Here is a 26,200-nt window from a genome sequence, read left to right as displayed (position 1 = left end):
AATGCAATTTCAAAAAAATATTGATTGATTGAATGTCTTAAAAATATTTGGTTATTTTGAATAATTGTATTTTTTGAAGTAAATGAAATGAATGTAAGGATATGTTTTATACCACAAAGGAAACTGCAACACGTAGGCCTCGCCTATTTCAATTTCTCTGTCAATAAACATTACAGTGCAATACATTTGCTAGATTTCATTGGTAGATTTGATCTGTACTAGAGTTATAGTAAGCAATAGAGTCCACTTAGAGTCCACCCAGTTACAGCTTATTTTGACAAAGTAGAAACGAAAAAGAGATTATCAACCAGCAAGGCGCGCAGGTCAAATTGTTTGCCATAAAGCTAGGCCTAAGCAGCAACATTTGATAAATAACCTAATACATAAATAATTGTATGCATAAACAACAAGTAGACTAGAGTTATAGTAAGTAATACAGTACAGTGACAGCTTCTTTTGTCAAAGTAGAATGAAAAAGAGGTGCAGGTCAAATGCGCTTTTGTCGCTATTTTCTACCCAAACCGCGCCATCCCTCTCAGAATCCTGTTTCACTGCCCGGTTGGGATCATCTTCTCAGTTGGCCCTGTTCTGGGTTTTTTTCTGCAGCGAGACTCAGGCATCGGAGGAGGGGGCTCGAAGTCAACATCTAAATCGGGTGAAGACCCATTGTCATCAGCAAAGTCGATTTCGGGCTCAATATCCAATCCTCCATCCAACTCCAGCTCATCTAAATTCTGCAGCATCTGCAATGCTGTCAGTGCGTCCATTGTGAACTACACACATTGTACTCTGAACTCAGTGTCTGATTTGACTCTCAGCGAGGGGAGATTTATATACCATTTCCAGCCTTACAATAAAAACATTACAGTGTAGTACATTTGATCAATGTTATTTTTTAGATTCGTTTAGTAATAGCAGTCAAATTATTTGCATTGAAGGTAAGAACCAACATTTGATAAATATGTTTTATAAACAGTGCATAAACAATTGTAAAGGATACATTGCATAAATAAATATTTGTGAAAATATTGCATGAAGAAACATACGTATTTGAGTCAAGGCTATATTTTGCATTATTTTACAAAGGCATACTGCAACATGTAGGCCTCGACTCTTTTCGTTTTCCTTACAAGAAAAACATTACAGTGTAATATATTAGATACATTTGATTTGTAGATTCCATTAGAACTAGAGTTAAAGTAGTTAACAGTGGTGTCAAGTTCTTAAGTAAAAATATTTTAAAGTACTACTTTACTCGTTTTTTGCCGTATCTGTACTTTACTATTTCTATTTTTGACTACTTTTACTTCACTCTATTCCTAAAGAAAGAAGATAAGGCCCAAATGAGGCCCAAAAGTACTCGTTACATTTTGAATGCTTAACAGGACAGGAAAATTGTCCAATTCACGCACTTATCAAGAGAACATCCCTGCTCATCCCTACTACCTCTGATTTGGACTCACTAAACACAAATGCTTCATTTTTAAAGGATGTCTGAGTGTTGGAAAGTGCCTCTGGCTATCCGTAAATTTAAAAAACAAGAAAATGGTGCTGGTTTGCTTAGTCCAGTTTTTCCCAATTGTTTACTCACTAAAACTAGCCCATGAGGCACAATTACCCAAACCCATTTAGCAGAACCATACACCAAAGCTGCAATACTTCTGGCACATATTTTACTTTACACTCCGATTGCAATTCTATAACAAACATTTTCCAAAACACAACACACAATTCTCTACCTTTGGCACCACCATCACAACTAAAACCTATTTTATTCAAGAGCTAAGCTCAATTACCAATTAATCACTTTCACTCTTGACATGTGCAAACACTAATTGCGTGAATGTTCATGTCACGATCGTCGTATTGAGGAGACCAAAGCGCAGCGTGATGTGAATACATCTTTTTTAATGAAAGACGAAAAACACGAAGTACACTAAACAAAATAACAAGACGACCGTGACCGCTATCAAAACTGAGTGCTAACATGCAACATCACAGACAATAACCCACGAACCCCAACTGGAAAATGGCAACCTAAATAGGTTCCCCAATCAGAGACAACGATAAACAGCTGCCTCTGATTGGGAACCAATCCAGGCCACCATAGACCTATAATATGCCTAGACTAGACACACACCTAGACATACAAAAACCCTAGATGAGACAAAAACACACATACCACCCTCGTCACACCCTGACCTAACCAAAATATATAAAGAAAACAAAGAATACTCAGGTCATGGCGTGACAGTACCCCCCACAAAGGTGCGGACTCAAAAACCTAATCTAAAAAGGGGAGTACCCCCCCCCCACAAAGGTGCAGCCACAAAAACCTAATCTAAAAGGGGAGGGTCTGGTTGGGCCTCTTTCACGGCGGCGGCTCGGGTGCGGGACGTGGACCCTGCTCTACCTCAGTCTTGGTCCACTTAGGTGGCATCTCAGGAGCGGGGACTCTCGCATCGGGCCCTGGACTGAAAATCACCATAGAGGGCGCCACTGGACGGAAAGGCGCCTCTGGACTGAGGAGCGACTCTGGTAGCTCCGGACAGGAAGGCGACTCTGGCATCGCCGGCGTGACAGGCGGCTCCGGCAGCTCCTGGCTGGCGGCTCCGGCAGCTCCTGGCTGGCTGGCTGGCGGCTCCGGCAGCTCCTGGCTGGCGGCTCCGGCAGCTCCTGGCTGGCTGGCTGGCGGCCCAGGACAGACGGGAGACTCTGGCGGCCCAGGGCAGACGGGAGACTCTGGCGGCCCAGGACCAGACTCTGGCGGCCCAGGACAGACGGAGACTCTGGCGGCCCAGGACAGACGGGAGACTCTGGCGGCCCAGGGCAGACGGGAGACTCTGGCGGCCCAGGGCAGACGGGAGACTCTGGCGGCCCAGGGCAGACGGGAGACTCTGGCGGCCCAGGGCAGACGGGAGACTCTGGCGGCCCAGGGCAGACGGGAAGACGGGAGACTCTGGCGGCCCAGGGCAGGCGGGAGACTCTGGCGGCCCAGGGCAGGCGGGAGACTCTGGCGGCCCTGGGCAGGCGGGAGACTCTGGCGGCCCTGGGCAGGCGGGAGTCTCTGGCGGCCCTGGGCAGGCGGGAGACTCTGGCGGCCCTGGGCAGGCGGGAGCACCTGTAGGGATGAGACAGCCTTGTTCTGGGGGCTGCCACCGGAGGGATGGTGCATGGAGGTGGCACCGGATAGACCGGACCGTGAAGGCGTACTGGAGATCTTGAGAGCAGGGCTGGCACCATCCGCCCTGGCTGGATCCTCACCCTAGCCCGGCAGATGCGGGGAGCTGGGATATAGCGCACCGGGCTAAGCACGCGTACTGGGGACACCGTGCGCTCCACCACATAACACGGTGCCTGACCAGTAAAACGCCCGCCACGGGAAGCACGGCTCGGAGAACTGTAATGCCGAGCTGGCACAGGACATGCAGGGCTAGGGAGGCGCACAGGAGGCCTGGTGCGTGGGGCTGGCACAGTCTTCACCAGACGGCTAGCACGCACCTCAGGACGAGTATGGAGAGCTGACCCAGGTGACATCAAATCCCCGACACGCTCCGTCTGGCGGATGCCGTGCCTCAGGCACCAACACAGCACCTCCCTCATAACTCTCTCCTCCAATCTCCCCATTAACTACTTCACTGTCTCTGCTTTGCTCACCTCCAACACCGGCTCTGGTTCCATCCTTGGCTCCTTACGGTAAGCAGGGGGAGTTGGCTCAGGTCTGACTTCTGACTCTGCCACACTCTCCCCCCCCCCTCCCAAGAAATCTTTGGGGCTGCCTCTCGGGCTTCCAGCCGCCTTTTCTCCTCATACCGGCGCCTCTCTGCTCTCGCTGCCTCCAGCTCTGCTTTGGGGCGGCGATATTCCCCTGGCTGTGCCCAGGGTCCTTCGCCGTCTAGAATCTCCTCCCAAGTCCATGAGTCCTGCGTTCTTTGGGCCATTGTAGGTGGGTTATTCTGTCATGATCGTCATATTGAGGAGACCAAAGCGCAGCGTGATGAAAGATGAAAAACACGAAGTACACTAACCTAACAAACAAAATAACAAAATAACCGTGACCGCTATCAAAACTGAGTGCTAACATACAACATCACATAGACAATAACCCACAAACCCCAACTGGAAAATGGCAACCTAAATAGGTTCCCCAATCAGAGACAACGATAAACAGCTGCCTCTTATTGGGAACCAATCCAGGCCACCATAGACCTACAATATGCCTAGACTAGACACACACACCTAGACATACAAAAACCCTAGATGAGACGAAAACACACATACCACCCTCGTCACACCCTGACCTAACCAAAATATATAAAGAAAACAAAGAATACTCAGGTCAGGGCGTGACAGTTCATTTTGCAATAAGACCGTGTTGAAATATAAAACAAAATGTTTTCCATTTGTGTTCCTCTCTTGTTTGAGTACACACAAACAGTAAACAGTATAACAACATCTTAGTCTTTACACGGAAATAGGTTCTGATAGTAGTGTTTTGAATGTCACATTAGTGTGTGATCTCTGTTGTCAGTAAGTTAGATTCATTTGATGTTTGTGTGTCTCATTTGTATGCAGAGTTTATCGTTTTCCCAAATTGTTGACACACTAAAATTGGAACTTGAAACGCAATCACCGAAACCTGAAACTCATGTACCAAATCCCTAAACCAATTCTGCAAAATTGCAAGAACAATTCCTGCTTTACACTCAGTTTTCAATTCTATATCACACTTTTTGCAAAACACTACATACAGTTCTCCATATTAGGCACTATATTCAAAATCAAAATCTCTTTAGTCCCTTTGGAAAGCGACGCCAATCACGATGCCAAGCTCTATACATCAATTGGCAACACCCACTCCTCACAGGTGTAAACACTAGTTGCTGATTTGTTCACTTAGAAATCAGAGCTTTAGCAATATAAAAGGCCACAGATGAGCTCTCCTGTTTTGGAGGAAAATGGAAGTCAATGGTGAAGCATGATCTAAAGATGAATGAGTGAGAGGAAGACGAGTACGAGGAAGGAGAGTTGTCTCAGATGAGATCAGGGCCACATTGGTTGACAACAATGGATTGAGTATGAGGGAGGCGAGGCAGAGAGTTCAGCCCAACCTGAGCCGCTACACGGTTGCATCTCTCCTCCTCCATACATTCAGAAATGAGAACCGGTAGGTTACCTACCATCTACACTATGCTCTTTATGTATGTACACTAGTCCGACATATCAGTAGGCCTATGTTACTCAGTGATTGTTGGCCAATGTTACAGTAATGTCATTTCATACTGAAAGAAAATAGATTATTTTAGCCTACTGTAACCAATCATATCATATTGGTGGATCTTCTGCAGAACTGAGAGACGGCCAGGTCATGGTGGAAGACACCGGCTGTTCACACCAGAACAGGAGACCGCTTTTGTGATCATGGTGGTGGCAAACAATACCATTAGACAACGAGAAATCCAGAACCACATAATTGCAGACAACACAATATTCAATAACATTCACCAGGTGGGCTTGTCTACATTGGACCGTGTATTACAACGCAACCAAATCCGGATGAAACAGGTCTACAGGGAGCCATTTGAGCGCAAAGAACAGCGCTATGCATATGTGCAAGTAAGTACTATACTGTGAATTTACTATCATATCAGCACTTTATAGACACATTATAGTACTGTAATCCAGTGTATTGTGTCTCACCATATTGACTGCTCTAGGTCTATGTGACATACTGTCCTGTCTGTTTCATAGAGTCTTGGATCTGGATGCTGATGCAATTCAGCACGTTTATATTTACGTTGATGAGGCTGGCTTCGACCTAGCCAAAAGAAGGGGACAAGGACTGAACTTTATTGGCCACCGTGCCATTGTGAATGTCCCTGGACAGCGTGGAGGGAATATCACCATGTGTGTAGACGTTAGCCAGCAAGGCGTCCTCCATCACCATGCCAACCTTGGTCCCTTCTACACTGCCCTTCCCATCGCATTCCTGGACACACTACATGGCATCCTCCTTCCAGCCGAGCAGAGGGGTGGACCAGAGCAGCCCAGGTATGTTGTCAACGTGAGTTTCACGGGCTGTTCTGGTCCGCAACTGGTTCATCGACCACACACAATTTATTGTTCTATACCTCCCACCATATTCCCCATTCCTAAACCCAATTGAAGAGGTTTTTTTTTCGTTATGGTGATGGAAGGTCTATGACCGCCATCCCCTCGCACGCATGCCCCTTCCCCAGGCAATGGAGGATGCATGTGGTGAAATTGATGTGGGAGCTTTCTTCGGCTGGATCCGTCACGACCAGAAGATTCTTTCCCTGCTCCTTAGCCAGGCAGAACATCGCTTGTGATGTAGATGAGGTGCTGTGGCCAGACCAAAATAGGAGGCAGGATGCAGCCTAATGTTTTTTTTTCTTACATTTTGTGTGTTTTGACTCTTTGTTTAGAGTTTTGAAAGAATGAGCCACTTTCATTTTTTATTTTTGTACAGAAAACCCTTTATCTTACTGAATGTTTTTCCTTGTTTTCTCCTGTTGGGTATGGAAAGTGCTACATACACAACACGTGTTCAAAAATACTGCATTTTGGAAATAAATGACAATGTTTTTGTTACTGTATTGCATTTGTGTTTATTTATGTATACATTACTGTAACAATCTTTTACAACCAGCTACAGTGTAACACTGAAAAGGCATAAACCTACTGATGGGATATTTATACTGTAGTACGTTGTGTTGCGCACATCAGTGTGCTGGTTGGTAGACAGATCTATTCATTTTATGCAAAAAAAAATTGAATGTGGTGTTTGCATTTGCTAGAGATTTGCAGAGTTTTGCGTTTGGTGTTTAGAGTTTTGGGAATATGGCTCAAAGGTTCAGCAACCATGTGGAAAACTGTAATTTTGAGCAGGGAGTATATGATTTTTATTGTGTTTCATTTTACAAGATGTCTGTGGGGTTTGGGTAAATTAGCTAACTGTTTTGTGTTTAGAGTTTTGAGTACCTGAGATGTCATTTCAGCAAACGTGTTAACATTTGGGAAAAACTGGCATTTGAAATTATTTTTTTTACTTTTGATACATAAGTATATTTTAGCAATTATATTTACTTTTAATACTTAAGTATATTTAAAACCAAATACTTTTACTCAAATAGTATTTTACTGGGTGACTTTCACTTTTACTTGAGTCATTTTCTATTGAGGTATCTTTACTTTTACTCAAGTATGACAATTGGGTACTTTTTCCACCACTGGTAAGTAATACAGTCCAGTTACAGCTTCTTCTGACAACGTTTGGGGAAGAGCAGGAGGCTCTGCTGCCACAATTCTTACACTATTGTTCTAAATTCAATCACCCATCTTCACCCCCCTCCATCCTCATCATTCAGTTCATTCAAATTCAATCATGAAGTTACAACCATCAGTTTCTAGTGGTTTCGATCACCATTCAATGAGGAGAGAGACATACTGTATTAGAGCCTGGGTACCAATGCCTTACACTTCATTTGTCTTTGTCTCGTAAAGGTGCACGATGCAGAACTCACTTTTTATTTTGTGGTTCCTAAAATTCGAATAGTTTGCCTAATTTCACTTTGTGACAAAACAAGCAAGTATGATGTAGATAGTCATTGCACCATCTAAGCCGCTGTGAAATACACTATATATACAAAAATATCTGGACACGTCTTCAAATTAGTGGATTCGGCGATTTCAGCCACAGCCGTTACTGACAGGTGTATAAAATGGAGCACACAGCCATGCAGTCTCCATAGACAAACATTGGCAGTAGTTGGCCGATGTGAAGACAGAAACGTATTATGTAGAACAGGGGTCTTCAACATTTTCTTACCCAGGGACCCCCGCCCAAGCAAACCAGCGGCCCATGTTTTTTTTCCCACGTATTTGGATCTCAAATTCTTTAGTGATTTGGACACCAATGAATTTGAAGCTCTCAACCTGCTCTGCTGCAGCCTAGTCGATGTGGATGGAGGCGTGCTTTCATTTGATCTACTTATAGCCTATGCACTCCTTGAGTGTACTTAAGTTTTTGAGGATCCTTGATTAACAAAGTTTGTATCAGTTCTGTCGCAGTTTAGCTGACTGTTGTGTTTGCAATTTGGTCAACTCGCTCAGGAGGGCTTTTTGAATTCTAAATCCTCATGAAGAGTCTGAGTACCTCCTTGGATTAGACAAGCATGGCCCCTTTGCGCAGTAGATTGACAGCTGGAACCAGGAGCAGAGTGCCTCGTCCTCCTCTATAGCAGGTCTGTTGCTGCGGTATGTGTGATCCTGACTTAACCCCACACCGACTACTGACTACCTCTCCTGGCCCCCTCGGCTCAGAGAATGGATCTTCTATTTGCAGGGATATATTCTTTTTTTACACCTAGGCCTCGACTTTCACACTTTCTCCTGATCCTCCTCTTCCCAGTGAGCCCATGCTAGTTATGGTTTAATGAGCAATAACACTTTCCAATGGCAGCAGCTGCTCATCAGGACTCTTTGAATGAGATGGAGAAGAAAATCATGTCAATTATCGGATCCATTTCCACAGCCATCCACCTCATTTCACTCAGCTGCTTTTTATGAAGTTTTTTTAAATATATGATTTATGTTAGAGAAGCTCTGTAAAGAAAGTGCCTGTGTGGTGGCTCTCCCTGTCCCAGATGGGTGCTCTTTGGCATAACTTATTTTGTTGAACCAAAACCATATTGTGCTTCTCTTTAGGTTGGTTTTGCTTCAGTTGGTTCGCTGTTAACACAGGTAATTCAGGGAGCTTGTCAATGTTAAACCAAGCAGTGGCCTTGATTCAGCAGTGCTCTCTCCAGTGTGTGGAGCTATGGGCTTTCACAGATTAGTCAGGGGCCTTCAACCCCTTCCCCCCTTGCACATTTACCCTGCCACCACCCCCCAATGGACGTTTATCATTGTTACAGTTATAAATATGTAGATATTATTATTATTGTTGTTGTTTCCTTCACTTCTCTTTTTGACCTTGATGCTTGGAGCTTAAGATTTTCACTGTACCTTGCAATTATATCTGCGACCCTGTGCATGTGACTAATAAACTCATCGAACCATCTAATCCAATCTCTCTCTCTCTCTCTCTCTCTCTCTCTCTCTCTCTCTCTCTTCTTTCTCTCTCTCTCTCTCTCTCTCTCTCTCTCTTTCTGAAGTGGAACGTAACTGGAAAGCACAAACACCCCACCTTGTAGTTTCTCAAAAAACTAAGTCAAATGCTTGACTTCAAGATTGAATAATATTCAAGTTTTGACTTGTTTAAAAAAACATATACAATTTAGCTAATGTCAAGGGCAAACATGCGAACACCGCGTTGATGCTTAACGTGTGAGGATGTGAAAAATTAGGAGAGCTGATAAAGCATATTTTGAATTCATTTTGTATGCCCCACAATTATTCAATGGGGAGCAGTGCATATGTTAAATCCTGCAGTCACCCGCAGCTGAGATTTAAAGCAGAGTCGTTTTTCATGCAGTATGATGCACTTGGCAGACATGCCTAGGAGTATTACTACAAATCTTCAGTAACAACATTAGGGCAATTACAGAATGATCATGAATACGCTAGTAAAACACTGGGCGAATCTTGTTAATCGACCATTGACAAATGAAGACGAACGTGTTTTATGGCCAAGTCATTACAAGTTTACTGTAGCTACTCTGTCAAGTGACTTTTATTTGGCAAGGGGACACAAAAAGGTTGATTAGTAAGCAAACATTTCAATTTATGGTCATGGTGATTATTTGGCTGAATATTTTAGTCCAAATGATGTATTTCCTTCTGCTTCTGTTTTCCTAAAATGATTTGTGATACGCGTATGCTGTTGACATTGTTCTGGCACTGTCATCACATACTTTTAATTATAATACACAAAGTTGAATGCCTCAGTACCTCTTCACAAACCAGTAACAGGCTAATCCTATTTACCTAAATCCAAAAGAACTGCAATATTTCTAAGAGCTCAGAGATTACATTCTTGACCCACCAGGCTGAGCTTGCTTAAGATGATAATATGAATAATTCATCCGAGATATCCTCATTAAACCTGCCTCTTCACTGCTCGCACTGTCCATAGTAAACTGCAACCCAGGTAAAACACATCTGCATTAAACTCAGCGTTTTGAGCCTCTAGCTCCTCATTATGAAGATCAGAATATACTTTCATGTAAGACAAATGTCACACTTTTTTTACACATTTTACAATACAAACATAAATGCAACATCGCACAACTCTTGAGTGTTTTGAACTGCAACCGAATTCCCAGCAGCAAGTGGCATGATTCACCATGCCCACTCCTTCTAAACGTTTCAATGTACCTGATCTGAGAACTGTGGGCTATTGAATTACAGCCTATCAAATGATCGCATAGTTGCTCAGAAACTCAATGTCAGAACGTCGGTGTGTTCTTTTTTCCAGGAAAACAAAATCTTTAGCACACATGCCGTTCCTGGAAGCAATCATGCATAAATAAATAAGTTATATTTTGATCGGTCTCTGTCAGGGAGAGTGAATGTCATGAGAGGAGAGTAAAGTCTCCACGGATGGAGATGGGGGAAGTAAATGGAGTTTGTCCAGCAGCACTTACATCCATGGCACCAGGCACCCCTGTTCCTCTAGGGGCCCTGTGCCACTCTCCATAATTTCATCAGTGTCAGGATGGATGCTGTGTGCAGCTTTCCATGCTGCAGCTTTCTGCTGGCTGCAAGCTTTATAGGAGACACAGAGTCTGGAGAGGGTCTCTGCTGACTAGCAACACAGGAAACATGAGACATTCCTATTTGGACTCTGATTTCATTCATGTGTCGGTTATCTATAATTTCAATCACTTTGGAGAAATGTAAAAGCCTGAAGAATTCTAGAGTTGTTTTAGCAAGGTCAGCCTTCACCTTCCTGGCCAAGGAATATTAAGAATATTTTCAACATATTTATTGGATTTGGCTTTCATCAGTTAGTATTAGAAGGATGGAATCAGAGGCCAACTATATCATACAGTATTTATTTTATGCTGATATATTTGATTTAAAAAAATCAACTTCAGGACAATTACTGTAGCCAAGTTAAACCAGACTGCTAACCATTGTTTGAAGTGAAATAATGGTGAACTATTGTGCCCATAACATTGAGTAGGACACCACTGAGGTATAATAAGAACTGGAGGATGCGTTCAAGATCTATTGTTTTCAAGGTAATCAACTCACGTTCGCATACGCTGATTCATGGACCGTCTATATCCTGGTTGCATTCGGTTTATATGGACAAACATTACATGCACACTAGCACTCGGTGTACACAGGGAGTGGGCGAGCAGTGACATCATCACCTCATCCAAAAACATGGCAGACATCGGATGAATATGAAATGTTAATATGTTCGGCTGTCAGTGATGAAGAAAAAAAAAAGGCCTCCGACAGTTATTTCAATAGTTCAATGTATGTTTTGTGCACAAAGGTGATGACTAAAATGTCTTATTAGAGACTTTGAAATCGGACTTCTCTATGTGGCCTTGTCTGGAAATGTGCTTTCTGGGTCGTGAGTCAATTAAACTGCAGTATCGAAGCAAAACTGTAAGAGCAGTCGAAACCATGCTTCTAGACTGAAACCCTGGCCCTTTGGAGGACACTGGACAACTAAGCATTGTTACCTCATGTTCAGTGCTAGCTGTCTCATTTAAATGTTATTTACCATGTATTTAGCACCTGTTTGTAGAGTCCCACCCACACAGGGCGTTCAGGTATTTCCTACACTCCGTGTGGAGTGGGCCATGAACTTTCTGTAGCTGACAGAGCAGCCCACACATACCTGACACCACTGCCTACGTGTCACTACCACAACAGTGAGAGAGTGCACCGTCGACCATCCTCTGCCAAGATGTTCCTGGCAGAAATATCCCACATCGCCCCCAAAGATCTACTCCATCAGCTAGGCAGCTGTAACATAGACCTACAAGAGAAAATAGAAGCCATCATCTCATCTACCAATGTCAATAACACGGCTTCTATTAGTGCGATTTATTATGATTTTCCTATGTTCTGGTGGATAATTTATGCATAGCATATTTTTCAGTGGCTTGGCGCTAATCCATATCCCAGGACTCTGGGAAACAGTACTGTTGTGCGCTGAGACATTTGAAAAATAACAGGCCCTCAGATTTCTCTCCCGTTTAGCTCATTAAATACTGAGGTGGGGGTCTTAATTACTAATCAATGTCCTAGCCCTCCACTGACCACTAACACCATGGTGCTGCCGACCTACACAGAATATTAATGTAGGGAGAACGGCATTATCGATTCTATCTAGAGCCACAGACTCTTAAACAGCCCCGTGCCTGTGGTGCAGTGCTTTTAGATTCATATTTGAATTGTTTTGTTTTTCACACACAGAAATTAGCATCCTCCCAAACCCTTTTCATGCCTCTGACAGAGGTCTGTCTGATCTGTGGTAATTGTCTTTGCTCTGATTGTTTTTCTCCCCTGCTTTAATTCACATTTAGACATAATGATGTGTTGTCTTGATCGTGGTGTTAAGAGTTCATGACTATCCCAATTCTATTTCCCTTCCACACTAATAGGCCAATGAGACTTGCATTGAGCTTCCTAAAGATTAAGAGGCATTTGTCGATATCATATTACTTGCCCGAGATCATATTGATTTCCGTTGCCCCTCATACGGATGAACACTATGCCATAACAATTATACCCGTTCAAGGAGAAGAGGGAAACGGAATTCAGTTCCTTTTTCTTCTCCTTTTTTTAGCCGGTTGTCGATTGACAGGGCCCACGCCAACAGCCCTCTCACCCCAGCCAGTAGAATATGACTCACAACAGCAGCCCCAGAGGAATAATCCCCAGGCATGCATGGTATAAAAGGTCAGGCTGTCATGTTCTCCACAGTAACGGAGGCCTTCCTCTCAGACTCATTCCCGTCCCTCAGACAGCGTCCTCCCCATCGGGCCGATGGCAGGCTCCTCTCCTCTCGGTAATGCAAGCCTCTGATTGACAGGTGGATTTGGGATTATTTTCCCCGGGGCAGGAAAAGTGCAGGTTTCAAGCAGAGGCATTAAAGATAGAGGAGATGCTTATATATGCCGAGGCGAGCATCCTAAATCCATGCAGCCCTGATAAACACACGAGAGAGGGAGAGATAGAGGGAGAGAGGGAGACAGGAGAGGAGAAACGGAGAGAGAGAGATGGAGAAAGAAGAGGGAGAGAAAGGGAGTGTGTTCTTCTGTGGGCTGGCTTTATCCCTGCAGGATTGCACCAAGAGTAGCATGGATGGAGATAAGATGGTGTGTGTGCTCTGCCCTAGGAGAAATCACAGGCAATGTCATTTTTATGATGTGAAGCACAATGGGGAGCTTCGCTGATACAGTACTCTTGAATTGCTTACTTGTATGAACGAGTGTAGCTTTTAATCTATGGATGGGGTATGGATTTAGTGATCTCTCACTTGATATGGAGTTTTTCCTAGCCACTGTGCTTCTACTGTACATCTGCATTGCTTGCTCTTTCGGTTTTTAGGCTGGGTGTCTGTATATGCATTGGGCTTCAGAGTGGCGCAAAGGGCTAAGGCACTGCATCTCAGTGCAACAGTCCCTGGTTTGAATCCAGGCTGTATCACATCCGGTCGTGATTGGGAGTCCCATAGGGCGGCGCACAATTGGCCCAGCGTCGACCGGGATTGGCTGGGGTAGGCCGTCATTGTAAACAAGAGTTTGTTCTTAACTGACTTGCCTAGTTAAATGAATGAAATAAATTGCACTTTGTGACAACTGCAGATAAAAAAAAGGTGTTTAAAATACATTTGATTTGATTGATAGAAAAACCAACCCAAAACTGAATTCAATCCCCAGCTGTTTACTCTGTCGATAATTTCCAGATTGATCAAAATCAACATTTATTTGAATAATTTGAAGTCTATATTTTAAATCAGGGGTTGGAAACTAAATGATTTTCTTTCATTCCATTCCAGTGTTCCGACCAGCATAACAAAGTTCTGAACCAGTTCGAACTCCCTATTTCCTCCCCATATTGTTATTTATCCTCTTGCTCTTTTGCGCCCCAGTATCTCTACTTGCACATCATCATCTGCACATCACTCCAGTGTTAATGCTAAATTGTAATTATTTTGCCTCTATGTCCTATTTATTGCCTTACCTCCCTACTCTTCTACATTTGCACACACTGTACATAGATTTTTCTTTTATGTTAATGACTGTATGTTTGTCTATGTGTAACTCTCTGTTGTTGTTTTTGTCGCACTGCTTTGCTTTATCTTGGCCAGGTCGCAGTTGCAAATGAGAACTTGTTCTCAACTGGCCTACCTGGTTAAATAAAGGTGAAATAAAATGTAAATATATTTTTAAAAATAACAGTTCATATAGTCCTTTTTTGTCAAATAAAATCCCAGTGAAATCAAAATAGTTTTTACATTTAGCTCATTAATTTACTCCGCCAATTAGCGTGGATAGAGCAGCTTGCTATGGAACGGGTAAGCTAGTTGTTGACATGGTTGATGCACAGATACCGTAAGTGCAGGTGTGAGATGTGACTTAAATTTCACGGGTAGGGTAAGAGCGAGAGAGAGGGTGGACATGAGTGGGGTTGGCTTGAAGTGCTGAGCATCATGATGTGACTTGAATTGGAATGTGTTCAGGATATTACTAGCGTTATAACTTCACTGAATTACAGAATTATATACTTGACATTAGGAATACTTTTGGAACAAAAATAACATTATGAACCGGTTCTCAAGATTTTAACATGACGGTTCTGTTCCGGAACCGTCTGTTCCGTTCCTTAAATAATTACGTTTTTTTTTTGGTTTTCGATCCTGAACTGATTCCAACCCCTGATTTAAAGGATGTTTATTTGATCGTTTTGGTCTACTGATCTACTGATTTATACTGTAAAACTATTTTACTCCCCTGCTGTGAGTGGATGTCATGAGGTTCAATCAAATTGATCAGCTTTGTAAATTCTTGAATGCTCAAACCCTGATGCTCAGGGCTGCAAAAGGACGATCACGTAAAGTCAATGTTGAGGTGGCTGCATCTTTAATATTGACGCTGTTATAAATGACCTACCATATGGTGATTGATGGCAGCGTTGAAATAGTCTCCTGTTACCACAGGATGTGTCCTTAATGATGTGACCTCCACATTTTTACTGTCGGCTTGAACCTTCCTGGCCTTGTGGCTTTGCTTGAAGTCTTCTCTCACGCCAGCAGCATCAGAACATTCTTGGTTGCCTTCAGAATCCACAATGTTACTGAGTGAATGCTTCAACTGTCAAGTGTTGCCTTGAAGACTGGGGGCTTCTTTTTTCACTGTGAATCTCTGTAATTTTGATTTGTCCCATAGCTTTCAAGAATCACAATTATTTTGGCTTCTGTATTGTTTTAGAAAGCCCTGTAGTGTGTTACTGCTGGTCATGTCTCTGGGGACATTGCTGTAATTAACTATAGCCCGCAAGGCCCCACTCTACACTGTGGCCCCTGAACAGGCCCCAAATGACCCAAATCAATTATCTTCAAAAAAATAATGATCAAGACACTGGAGTGCCCCACAAAAGAAATCGTAGTTCTCAAAATGTTGTCAAGAACTTGTTTTGCCTTTTCTCTTTGTGTACGTTCTCATACACAGATACTTACATTTTGTTAGAACAGATCGACTTCTGACCGCTCTGGTCAACCTCAGTGAGAGAGTGACTAGAGAAGCAGTGACGTAGGTACACTTTGTCAACGTGAGAATGGCTCCATTTAGCCTCCTCTCCTGTGCTCACTGTGAGGAATGGCGGACATATTGAGCTTTATCTGCTGAAAGTAATGAACTTTTTGCCAGTTAGGGGTATTAACATCGCTCTTGTCCAACATTTCTGCCTCATTGTCCTCTCGGCTCACAGCTTTCGCAGCCAGTCATTTTGGGCAGACCTCTTAATTACGGCGATGTATTGAGGCCTTAAGTGAGCTCTACTTGTAATTTGCAGTTTCTGACATAATTCCTTAATACCTGATTGTAAAATATGATCCTATTCATGGATTTGCTGTAATTATATTAAGTCGTCTTTTTTTACTTAATGTATTATTCACTGAACTGTATTGAGGTCACCCATAATGTGAGTGATAATTATTCATCCTAATTGTACTGGAATAAAGCTTGGAATGGAATCAAATATTCTGACTATATAAAAAAAAATATTCCGCCTTAATTATGTTGATTATATTCGATTAATAGCCGTGCTGATCCGAAAGGGAGAAGAATTGACTGCACAAAGATATTTTCTTATCCTCAGCTGCACATTCTTAATCAAATTAGTTTCAAAGCTGTCATTAATCAGAAGAGATATCACTGGGTGCCGTATTTATTTTTAATTAATGAAGCGAAGTTGATTAAGCACAAGACAAGCTTGAAACACACTGCAATAAGTACAAATCTTTGCTTAAATAATTCAATATATAGTCTTCCATTGTGTCTCAATTCTCTCAAGGGTGCTAAAAAAGGACCTTTATTTAAACAAACTTCACTAAAGACAAAACTTTACTTTCTGGAAGTTGTTTGGAAGTGCTAAACACGTGCTAACTTTTTTTCTGGATGTGATAAGTATGTTTACTAAATTAAAGGATGACAAATGATTTGCCATTGGTAATTCTTCTGAACGCATCACACTTGTAAAAGACACAGGTGTGGAAATGTCATTTGATGTCTATTATGTCCCACTGGACACAAACATGTCACTGGAGTCCAACAACAGCAACATTAAAGAACAGGTCAAAACAGAAATGCTAAAGGATTTGTTATAAAGTGAAAATATAATCCAGAAATGGCATGCCAATTACACCCCATAATGCAAACACCCAAATGTCGAGACATTGCAATCTGTCACGCTTCAGAGAAGTGTAAAACAGTGAACCATCACACTCTTCCAGCATAATGTATTTCGAAGCACAACAAAAGCTCTTTTAATACACTTTTGGATGAAAATAACAACTGTTTGCCTCGTTAATACAGATGAGTGAACGCACTGTCCTGTGTTCTCTATGAAATAATAAAGTACTGTACCTGGAGATCAGTGTTTAACGCTTATCCTCTCGTCTCAGTGGGCTTTAGATGTCATAAATACTGAGCCATGTTGAGTAGAAAACCAACTGCTGGTAAATCTGAAGCAATCTATCTTCAACACTGTCTCTAAGGGATAAGGATGTAAATAATCAAGGTCACTTTCCCAGTCACACGTAGGCAGGTGTGAGAGATTGTAATGAAAGAACAACCAAGGTGTCTGGTGGTGTTGCTACTGCACCAAGGAGTTTGATAAAGCTAGAATATGCTAGATTGCATGTTAAGTTACAGTATGATGTCTTCAGGTAGGATAATTAATGGAGGGAGAAAAACATACTGAGCAAGACAAGACAACTTGAGCATTTCTTAAATGCAGCCGCCTTGCATGCAGATAGCACGTATTCTAGCAAAAGACAGATTCAGTATTAAAGCATTTCAGATCATATTTCCCAGGGATCGTTTCTCTCTGGTGTTTGGATTCTCGCTAATGCGTTGCTCCTAATGTAATTTAATTTCACTAGCATTGCAGAGCGCTAATGAACACTTAGAGCCATTGCAATTTTAACAAGGCCCCTCTGATTCTGGCCTGATAAGTGATTGAAATGCACAGCTCCATATTGAGAGCAGTACGGCTCTGGGCTCTTGGCTAAACAACATGAACTGCACAGAGACCGCCCAGGGTCTTACGTTCTATATCATGCCCTGTTATATTCATGAAGAGTGTCTTGATCTCTTGGCTTTTAAAGTACGAGTATCTGAGACAGGAGTAATAGATTTCATCCAAGCTCTGATACCTTCCTTGGTTTAGTATGGAAGTCATGGAGGTGTCTGCTATGATTAGTCCTGAATTGTTGCACCCTGTGTTCCTAATTTGGAGGAAGTGGCATGAACCCTATTCATATTTAATCTGGTTCCTTGAGCGGCAAGGCTATCATCATTGATAGCAGATGGTGGGAGACATTATCACCTCGTTCCCGTTACTGATGACCCATATAGGTCATTTGGTAAACAATAAGCTGTGCGTAGGAAGTGAATAACGCAGGACAGGAAGACGTTGAGAAAGGCAAGCATACTTATTCTCCTCTATAGTATCACTTCAAAAGTGTTTTCGTAATATGTGGAGGGAAACATGGAATGTGTCGGTGCTGTTTGTACTTGATGCGTTGTCATTCCCATTCATGTCCAACGGAGTGTTTTTGAGGATGGCAGGTGTCATCTAGAGAAATAAAGATCTCCCTTCACCACAAATACAGGCCTTATTGCTTTCCAGAATCACACCAGGAGAGCGTCCTTTGTCATTTCAAAAGGGAGTTTATATTAGAGTTGAAAAAAATCCCCAAAATGTGTGGATTCATATCAGAATGTAATCAGAGCAACAAACAATGGGCCTTTTGACAGGTAGTCTTTGTTTGGCAAGGATTTTAGTGAATTAACTTCTGAAATTACACTGGAGGATATCCTGCTGTCTGTTACTTTGATATGCACATTGCCTTTTTCTGCACCATATGTATTCCACTTTCTTTGCTAATTGCTTCTCAGTCACAAGCTTGATATCGCAGCATGGTCACAATTCTAGTTATGCTGGTGTGTTATCCACAGCAGATGCTATCTATTCCCTAAACCATGCTATCGGAGAAAATCCATTGTGCCTTTTGACAACTTAAGAAATAAAGATACCATTAAATATAGAGATTTGCATGCAATAACCTTTAGATGTATCACATACAGTGCCTTCGGAAAGTATTCAGAAGTTGCTGGTCTTGCCACCTGAGAGAGAAATAAAACAAACCACATTTTATTTTCTGAAATAAATTACAACTTGTGGAGTCCATTCTCCAATAAATTGAGGCTGTTAGGAGAGCAAACATGAGGAGATGCAACTCAACATTAGGAAGGTGTTCCTAATGTTTGATACACTCAGTGTTCTGTACAGGGAATTCGGAAAGTATTCAGACCCCTTGACTTTTTCCACATTTTGTGATGTTACAGCCTTATTCTAAAATTGATTAAAAAAAATGTTTCATCATCAATCTACACACAATACCCCATAATGACAAAGCAAAAACAGGTTTGCATACATTTTGCAGAAAATATATATATTACATTTACAGAAGTATTCAGACTTTACTCAGTACTTTGCTGAAGCACCTTTGGCAGCGATTACAGCCTCGAATCTTCTTGGGTATGAAGCTACAAGCTTGGACCAGCTGTATTTGGGGAGTTTCTCCCATTCTTTGCAGATCCTCTCAAGCTCTGTCAGGTTGGATGGGGAGCATTACTACACAGCTATTTTCAGGTCTCTCCAGAGATGTTCGATCAGGTTCAAGTCTGAGCTCTGGCTGGGCCACTCAAGGACATTCAGAGACTTGTCATGAAGTCGTTGTCCTGTTGGAAGGTGAAACTTTGCCCCAGTCTGAGGTCCTGAGCATTCTGGAGCTGGTTTTCATTAAGGATCTCTCTGTACTTAGCCCCATTCATCTTTGCCTCGATCCTGACTAGTCTCCCAGTCCTTGCTGCTGAAAAACATCCCCACAGCATGATACTGCCACCATCATGCTTCACCGTAGGGATGGTTGCCAGGTTTCCTCCAGATGTGAAGCTTGGCATTCAGGCCAAAGAGTTCAATCGTGGTTTCATCAGACCAGAGAATCTTATTTCTCATGGTCTGAGAGACTTTAGGTGCCTTTTGGCAAACTGCAAGTGGGTTGTCATGTGTCTTTTACTGAGGAGTGTCTTCCATCTGGCCACTACCATAAAGCCTGATTGGTGGAGTGCTGCAGAGATGGTTGTCCTTCTGGAAAGTTCTATCATCTCCAAAGAGGAACTCTAGAGCTCTGTCAGAGTGACCATCGTGTTTTTGCTCTGACATGCACTGTCAACTGTGGGACCTTATATAGACAGGTGTCTGCCTTTCCAAATCATGTCTATTCAATTTAATTTACCACTGCTGGACTCCGATCAAGTTGTAGAAACATCTCAAGGAGGATCAATGGAAACAGGATGAACCTGAGCTCAATTTCAAAGTCTCATAGCAAAGGGTCTGACTACTTATGTAATTAAAGTATTACTGTTTTCTCTTTGTCATTATGGGGTATTGTGTGTAGATTGCTGAGGATTTTAGAATAAGTCTGCAACAACAAAATGTGGAAAAAGTCAAGGGGTCTGAATACTTTCCAAAGACTCTAGGAAGTCCAAGTGTGCTTGAATAGGGTCAGCCTATTGAGAGTGACCGGCAGTATATAATTACTAAATCATAAACACTTCTGAAGTGTATAGGAGAATGTGAAGATAGATATAGTATCAGTGTGACTAGACACTCAGTGGTAACCTGAAAAACGTCCATCTCTTCACTGTTTAATTTTAGCAACATGGTGTCATGTGAAAATTACATGGAAGTGTGCCAATCTTACACTCAGACACCCTTCATCATCAAAAGACAAACTGGTGTACAGTGCCTTTACTTTTAAAGGATGAAAATATTAAAATGTTAACTCATGTTAAAAAGTCAATAGATATACCATACTACACACAGCATGAGAGCACGTACAGTATTTGTAGATATATATATATATATATACACACAGTTGAAGTCAGAAGTTTACATTCACCTCAGCCAAATACATTTACACTTAGTTTTTCATAATTCTAGTATTTTATCGTAAACTGTATATTGTATAATAAAGTCACACCCTGATATGTTTAACCTGTCCTTGTGATTGTCTCCACCCCCCTCCAGGTGTCACCCATCTTCCCTTTTACCCTCTGTGTATGTACAGTTGAAGTCGGAAGTTTACATACACCTTAGCCAAATACATTTAAACTAAGTTTTTCACAATTCCTGACATTTAATCCTAGTAAAAATTCCATGTCTTAGGTCAGTTAGGATCATCACTTTATAATAGTTGAGAGAATTTTATTTTATTTTATTTATTTATTTAACCTTTATTTAACCAGGTAGGCAAGTTGAGAACAAGTTCTCATTTACAATTGCGACCTGGCCAAGATAAAGCAAAGCAGTTCGACACATACAACAACACACATGGAGTAAAACAAACATACAGTCAATAATACAATAGAAAAATAAGTCTATATACAATGTGAGCAAATGAGGTGAGATAAGGGAGGTAAAGGCAAAATAAAGGCCATGGTGGCGAAGTAAATACAATATAGCAAGTAAAACACTGGAATGGTAGATTTGAGAATGTGCAAAGTAGAAATAATGGGATGCAAAGGAGTAAAATAAATAAATAAATACAGTAGGGGAAGAGGTAGTTGTTTGGGCTAAATTATAGATGGGCTATGTACAGGTGCAGTAATCTGTGAGCTGCTCTGACAGCTGGTGCTTAAAGCTAGTGAGGGAGATAAGTGTTTCCAGTTTCAGAGATTTTTGCAGTTGGTTCCAGTCATTGGCAGCAGAGAACTGGAAGGAGAGGCGGCCAAAGGAGGAATTGGTTTTGGGGGTGACCAGAGAGATATACCTGCTGCAGCGCGTGCAACAGGTGGGTGCTGCTATGGTGACCAGCGAGCTGAGATAAGGGGGGATTTTACCTTGCAGGGTCTTGTAGATGACCTGGAGCCAGTGTGTTTGGCGACGAGTATGAAGCGAGGGCCAGCCAACGAGAGCGTACAGGTCACAGTGGTGGGTAGTATATGGGGCTTTGGTGACAAAACGGATGGCACTGTGATAGACTGCATCCAATTTATTGAGTAGGGTATTGGAGGATATTTTGTAAATTACATTGCCGAGGATCAGTAGCATGGTCAGTTTTACGAGGGTATGTTTGGCAGCATGAGTGAAGGATGCTTTGTTGCGAAATAGAAAGCCAATTCTAGATTTAACTTTGAATTGGATATGTTTGATGTGAGTCTGTAAGGAGAGTTTACAGTCTAACCAGACACCTAGGTATTTGTAGTTGTCCACATATTCTAAGTCAGAACCGTCCAGAGTAGTGATGCTGGACGGGCGGGCAGGTGCAGGCAGCGATCGATTGAAAAGCATGCATTTAGTTTTACTTGTATCTAAGAGCAGTTGGAGGCCACGGAAGGAGAGTTGTTAACACAGTGTCCAAAGAAGGCCCAGAAGCATACAGAATGGTGTCGTCTGCGTAGAGGTGGATCAGAGACTCACCAGCAGCAAGAGCGACATCATTGATGTATACAGAGAAGAGAGTCGGCCCAAAAATTGAACCCTGTGGGACCCGCATAGAGACTGCCAGAGACCCGGACAACAGGCCCTCCGATTTGACACACTGAACTCTATCAGAGAAGTAGTTGGTGAACCAGGCAGGGCAATCATTTGAGAAACCAAGGCTATCGAGTCTGCCGATGAGGATGTGGTGATTGACAGAGTCAAAGCCTTGGCCAGGTCAATGAATACGGCTGCACAGTATTGTTTCTTATCTATGGCGGTTAAGATTTCCTTGAGCGTGGCTGAGGTGCACCCATGACCAACTCTGAAACCAGATTGCATAGTGGAGAAGGTGCGGTGGGAATCGAAATGATCGGTAATCTGTTTGTTGACTTGGCTTTCGAAGACCTTAGAAAGGCAGGGTAGGATAGATATAGGTCTGTAGCAGTTTGGGTCTAGAGTGTCCCCCCCTTGGAAGAGGGGGATGACCGCAGCTGCTTTCCAATCTTTGGGAATCTCAGACGTGACGAAAGAGATGTTGAACAGGCTAGTAATAGGGGTTGCAACAATTTTGGCAGATAGTTTTAGAAAGAAAGGGTCCAGATTGTCTAGCCCGGCTGATTTGTAGGGGTCCAGATTTTGCAGCTCTTTCAGAACATCAGCTGACTGGATTTGGGAGAAGGAGAAATGGGGAAGGCTTGGGCGAGTTGCTGTGGGGGGTGCAGTGCTGTTGACCGGGGTAGGGGTAGCCAGGTGGAAAGCATGGCCAGCCGTAGAAAAATGCTTATTGATATTCTTAATTATAGTGGATTTATCGGTGGTGACAGAGTTTCCTATCCTCAGTGCAGTGGGCAGCTGGGAGGAGGTGTTCTTATTCTCCATGGACCTTACAGTGTTCCAGAACTTTTTTGAGTTTGTGTTGCAGGAAGCAAATTTCTGCTTGAAAAAGCTAGCCTTGGCTTTTATAACTGCCTGTGTATATTGGTTTCTAACTTCCCTGAAAAGCTGCATATCACGGGGGCTGTTCGATGCTAATGCAGAACGCCATAGGATGTTATTGTGTTGGTTAAGGGCAGTCAGGTCTGGAGAGAACCAAGGGCTATATCTGTTCCTGGTTCTAAATTTCTTTAATGGGGCATGCTTATTTAAGATGGTGAGGAAGGCATTTGAAAAAAAACAGCCATCCTCTAGAATGATTTATTTCAGCTTTTATTTCTTTCATCACATTCCCAGTGGGTTAGAAGTTTACATACACTCAATTCGTATTTGGTAGCAGTGCCTTTAAATTGTTTACCTTGGGTCTTTCGGGTAGCCTTCCACACGCTTCCCACAATAAGTTGGGTGAATTTTGGCCCATTCCCCCTGACAGAGCTGGTGTAACTGAGTCAGGTTTGTAGGCCTCCTTGCTCGCACACGCTTTTTCATTTCTGCCCCAAAGAAATTCTATAGGGTTGATATCAGGGCTTTGTGATGGCCACTCCAATACCTTGACTTTGTTGTCCTTAATCCATTTTGCCACAACTTTGAAGTATGTTTGGGGTCATTGTCCACTTGGAAGACCCATTTGCGACCAAGCTTTAACTGATGTCTTGAGATGTTGCCCACAATATATCCACAATTTTCCACCCTCATGATGCCATCTATTTTGTGAAGTGCACCAGTCCCTCCTGCAGCAAAGCACCCCCACAACATGATGCTGCCACCCCTGTGCTTCACGGTTGGGATGGTGTTCTTCGGCTTGCAAGCCTCCCCCTTTTCCTCCAAACATAACAATGGTCATTATGGACAAACAGTTATATTTTTGTTTCATCGGACCAGAGGACATTTTTCCAAAAAGTATGATCGTTGTCCCTATGTGTTGTGGCTTCTTCCTTGCTGAGCGGCCTTTTATGTTATGTCGATATCGGACTCGCTTTACTGTGGATATAGATACTTTTCTACCTGTTTCTTCCAGCATCTTCACAAGGTCCTTTGATGTTGTTCTGGGATTGATTTGCACACCAAAGTACATTATTCTCTAGGAGACAGAATGTGTCTCCTTCCTGAGCGGTATGACAGCTGCGTAGTCCCATGGTGTTTATACTTGGGTACTATTGTTTTTTACCAGAACGACAGGTTTGTACCTTGTCAGCTCGGGGGTTTGAACTTGCAACCTTCCGGTTACTAGTCCAACGCTCTAACCACTAGGCTACTCCGCCCCTTGTACAGATGAACGTGGTACCTTCAGGCATTTGGAAATTGATCCCAAGAATGAACCAGACTCGTGGAGGTCTACAATTTTCTTTCTGAGATCTTGGCTGATTTCTTTTGATTTTCCCATTTATGTCAAGCAAAGAGGCACTGAGTTTGAAGGTAGGCCTTGAAATACATCCACAGGTACAACTCCAATTGACTCAAATTATGTCAATTAGCCTCTCAGAGCTTCTAAAGCCATGACATAATTTTCTGGAATTTTCCAAGCTGTTAAAGGCACAGTCAACTTAGTGTATGTAAACTTCTGACCCCCTGGAATTGTGATACAGTGAATTATAATTGAAATAAGTGTATGTAACCTTCCGACTTCAACTATATATATATACTGTATATAGGATATGCTGTACATCAGAGATGTGCAACTTTGCATGGGTTGGGATTCACAAAAAATCTAAACTTGTCATGAGGGGATGCAGTGGCTCGCGGATCTGCATCCCCATATCCATACCCACACATGCAGTCAGAGCCGGCCCAAGCCTTTTGGTCCCCCCCCCCACCCTGCGAGCAAAACATTTTATTGGCCCCTCCTCTTGACAGCAGAGAGAACCAAATTAATTTCCTGCAATTCTACATATTTTTGCTATGGGCCGTACAGTTTTTTGTGCAGTTTTAAAGCAAGTTTGCTGCAAATCACCACATTTTGCCATGGGGCGGAGAGAATTTTTTCAAATTCTATAGCTAATTACTTGCAATTCTACTTATTTTGCCATAGTGTGAGAGAAATGTTTGCCGTTTTAATACGATATCTGACTGAGAGTGACTAATAAAACAAATGGGGGTCCCCGGTCGGTAATTTGACCATGATTACTAGAAGTTTAGATAGCTGGCTAGACTAATTTACCAATCTAAAACGTTTTTGCTGACGGGCTGTCAGTGAAAAGCAGAAGAGAAAGACGGCTGATACACAACCAAATTTAGAAAATTCTACCTTGTCTCTTCGACTATTCTAACTGTTAACATTAAGTTGAGACTCTGACTGAGTTCTCAACAAAAATTATCATTATTATTTTTATTATTGTACATTATTTGAATTGTCTCTCTCTTTCTTCTCTTGACCAAGAGTTCTTCCTGGAGCTGCTGGAGAACACGGAGAAGTCCCTGAACGAGATGTTCGTACGGACCTATGGCAAGCCTTACATGCAGAACTCAGAAGTCTTCCAGAACCTGTTTGCCGAGCTGAAGCGCTACTACACTGGGGGCAACGTGAACCTGGAGGAGATGCTCAACGACTTCTGGTCGCGGTTGCTGGAGCGCATGTTCACGCTGCTCAACTCCCAGTACGTCATCACAGATGACTATCTGGAGTGCATCAGCAAGTACACAGACCAGCTCAAACCCTTTGGAGACGTGCCCAGGAAGCTCAAGGCTCAGGTTACAAGGGCCTTCATTGCAGCCCGCACATTCGTCCAGGGGCTCTCGGTTGGTCGAGAGGTGGCCAACAGGGTGTCCAAGGTAAGCTCAAGTCTCTGCCATTCATAAAAACTGCCCTCATAAAAAAAATATTTTGCAGATATTACTAGGGTATACTGTAGTATTTACTATAATAATAAATAGGACTTATATAGCGCTTTTCAAGGATCCAAAGTGGGTGATTTCTCTTTGCAGAAACCTACTGGACAAATAATAGAAGAACAAATTTGACATAACCTGTAAGTAGGTAGGACAGGAGTCTTAATGGCAAGGTTCAACATTTCTGCTATTTTCTATAACCTATAACCTACTACAGTTTACTACAATGTAGTAC

The 26,200-nt window shown here is 42.6% G+C and overlaps 1 protein-coding gene and 1 long non-coding RNA gene across 3 annotated transcripts in view; both read left to right on the top strand.

Moving 5' to 3' along the window:
- LOC115109701 (glypican-6-like) overlaps positions 1-26,200 on the top strand; it is a 120,614-nt gene that overhangs the window by 29,401 nt on the left and 65,013 nt on the right. For both annotated transcript variants that reach the window (XM_029634959.2, XM_029634949.2), the window contains exon 3: positions 25,517-25,908. In XM_029634959.2, the coding sequence (XP_029490819.1) occupies positions 25,517-25,908 (392 nt within the window). The remainder of the gene's footprint in view (positions 1-25,516; positions 25,909-26,200) is intronic.
- LOC135565586 (uncharacterized) lies at positions 4,966-6,606 on the top strand. Its single transcript, XR_010461717.1, has 3 exons — positions 4,966-5,167; positions 5,349-5,616; positions 5,752-6,606. It is a non-coding gene; the product is annotated as an uncharacterized LOC135565586 (long non-coding RNA).

This window comes from Oncorhynchus nerka, linkage group LG3 (assembly GCF_034236695.1).
Source record: "Oncorhynchus nerka isolate Pitt River linkage group LG3, Oner_Uvic_2.0, whole genome shotgun sequence".
In the NCBI taxonomy this organism is placed as follows: Eukaryota; Metazoa; Chordata; class Actinopteri; order Salmoniformes; family Salmonidae; genus Oncorhynchus; species Oncorhynchus nerka.
Note: the sequence above shows the minus strand (reverse complement) of the source record. Positions and strands in the feature narration are given on the sequence as shown.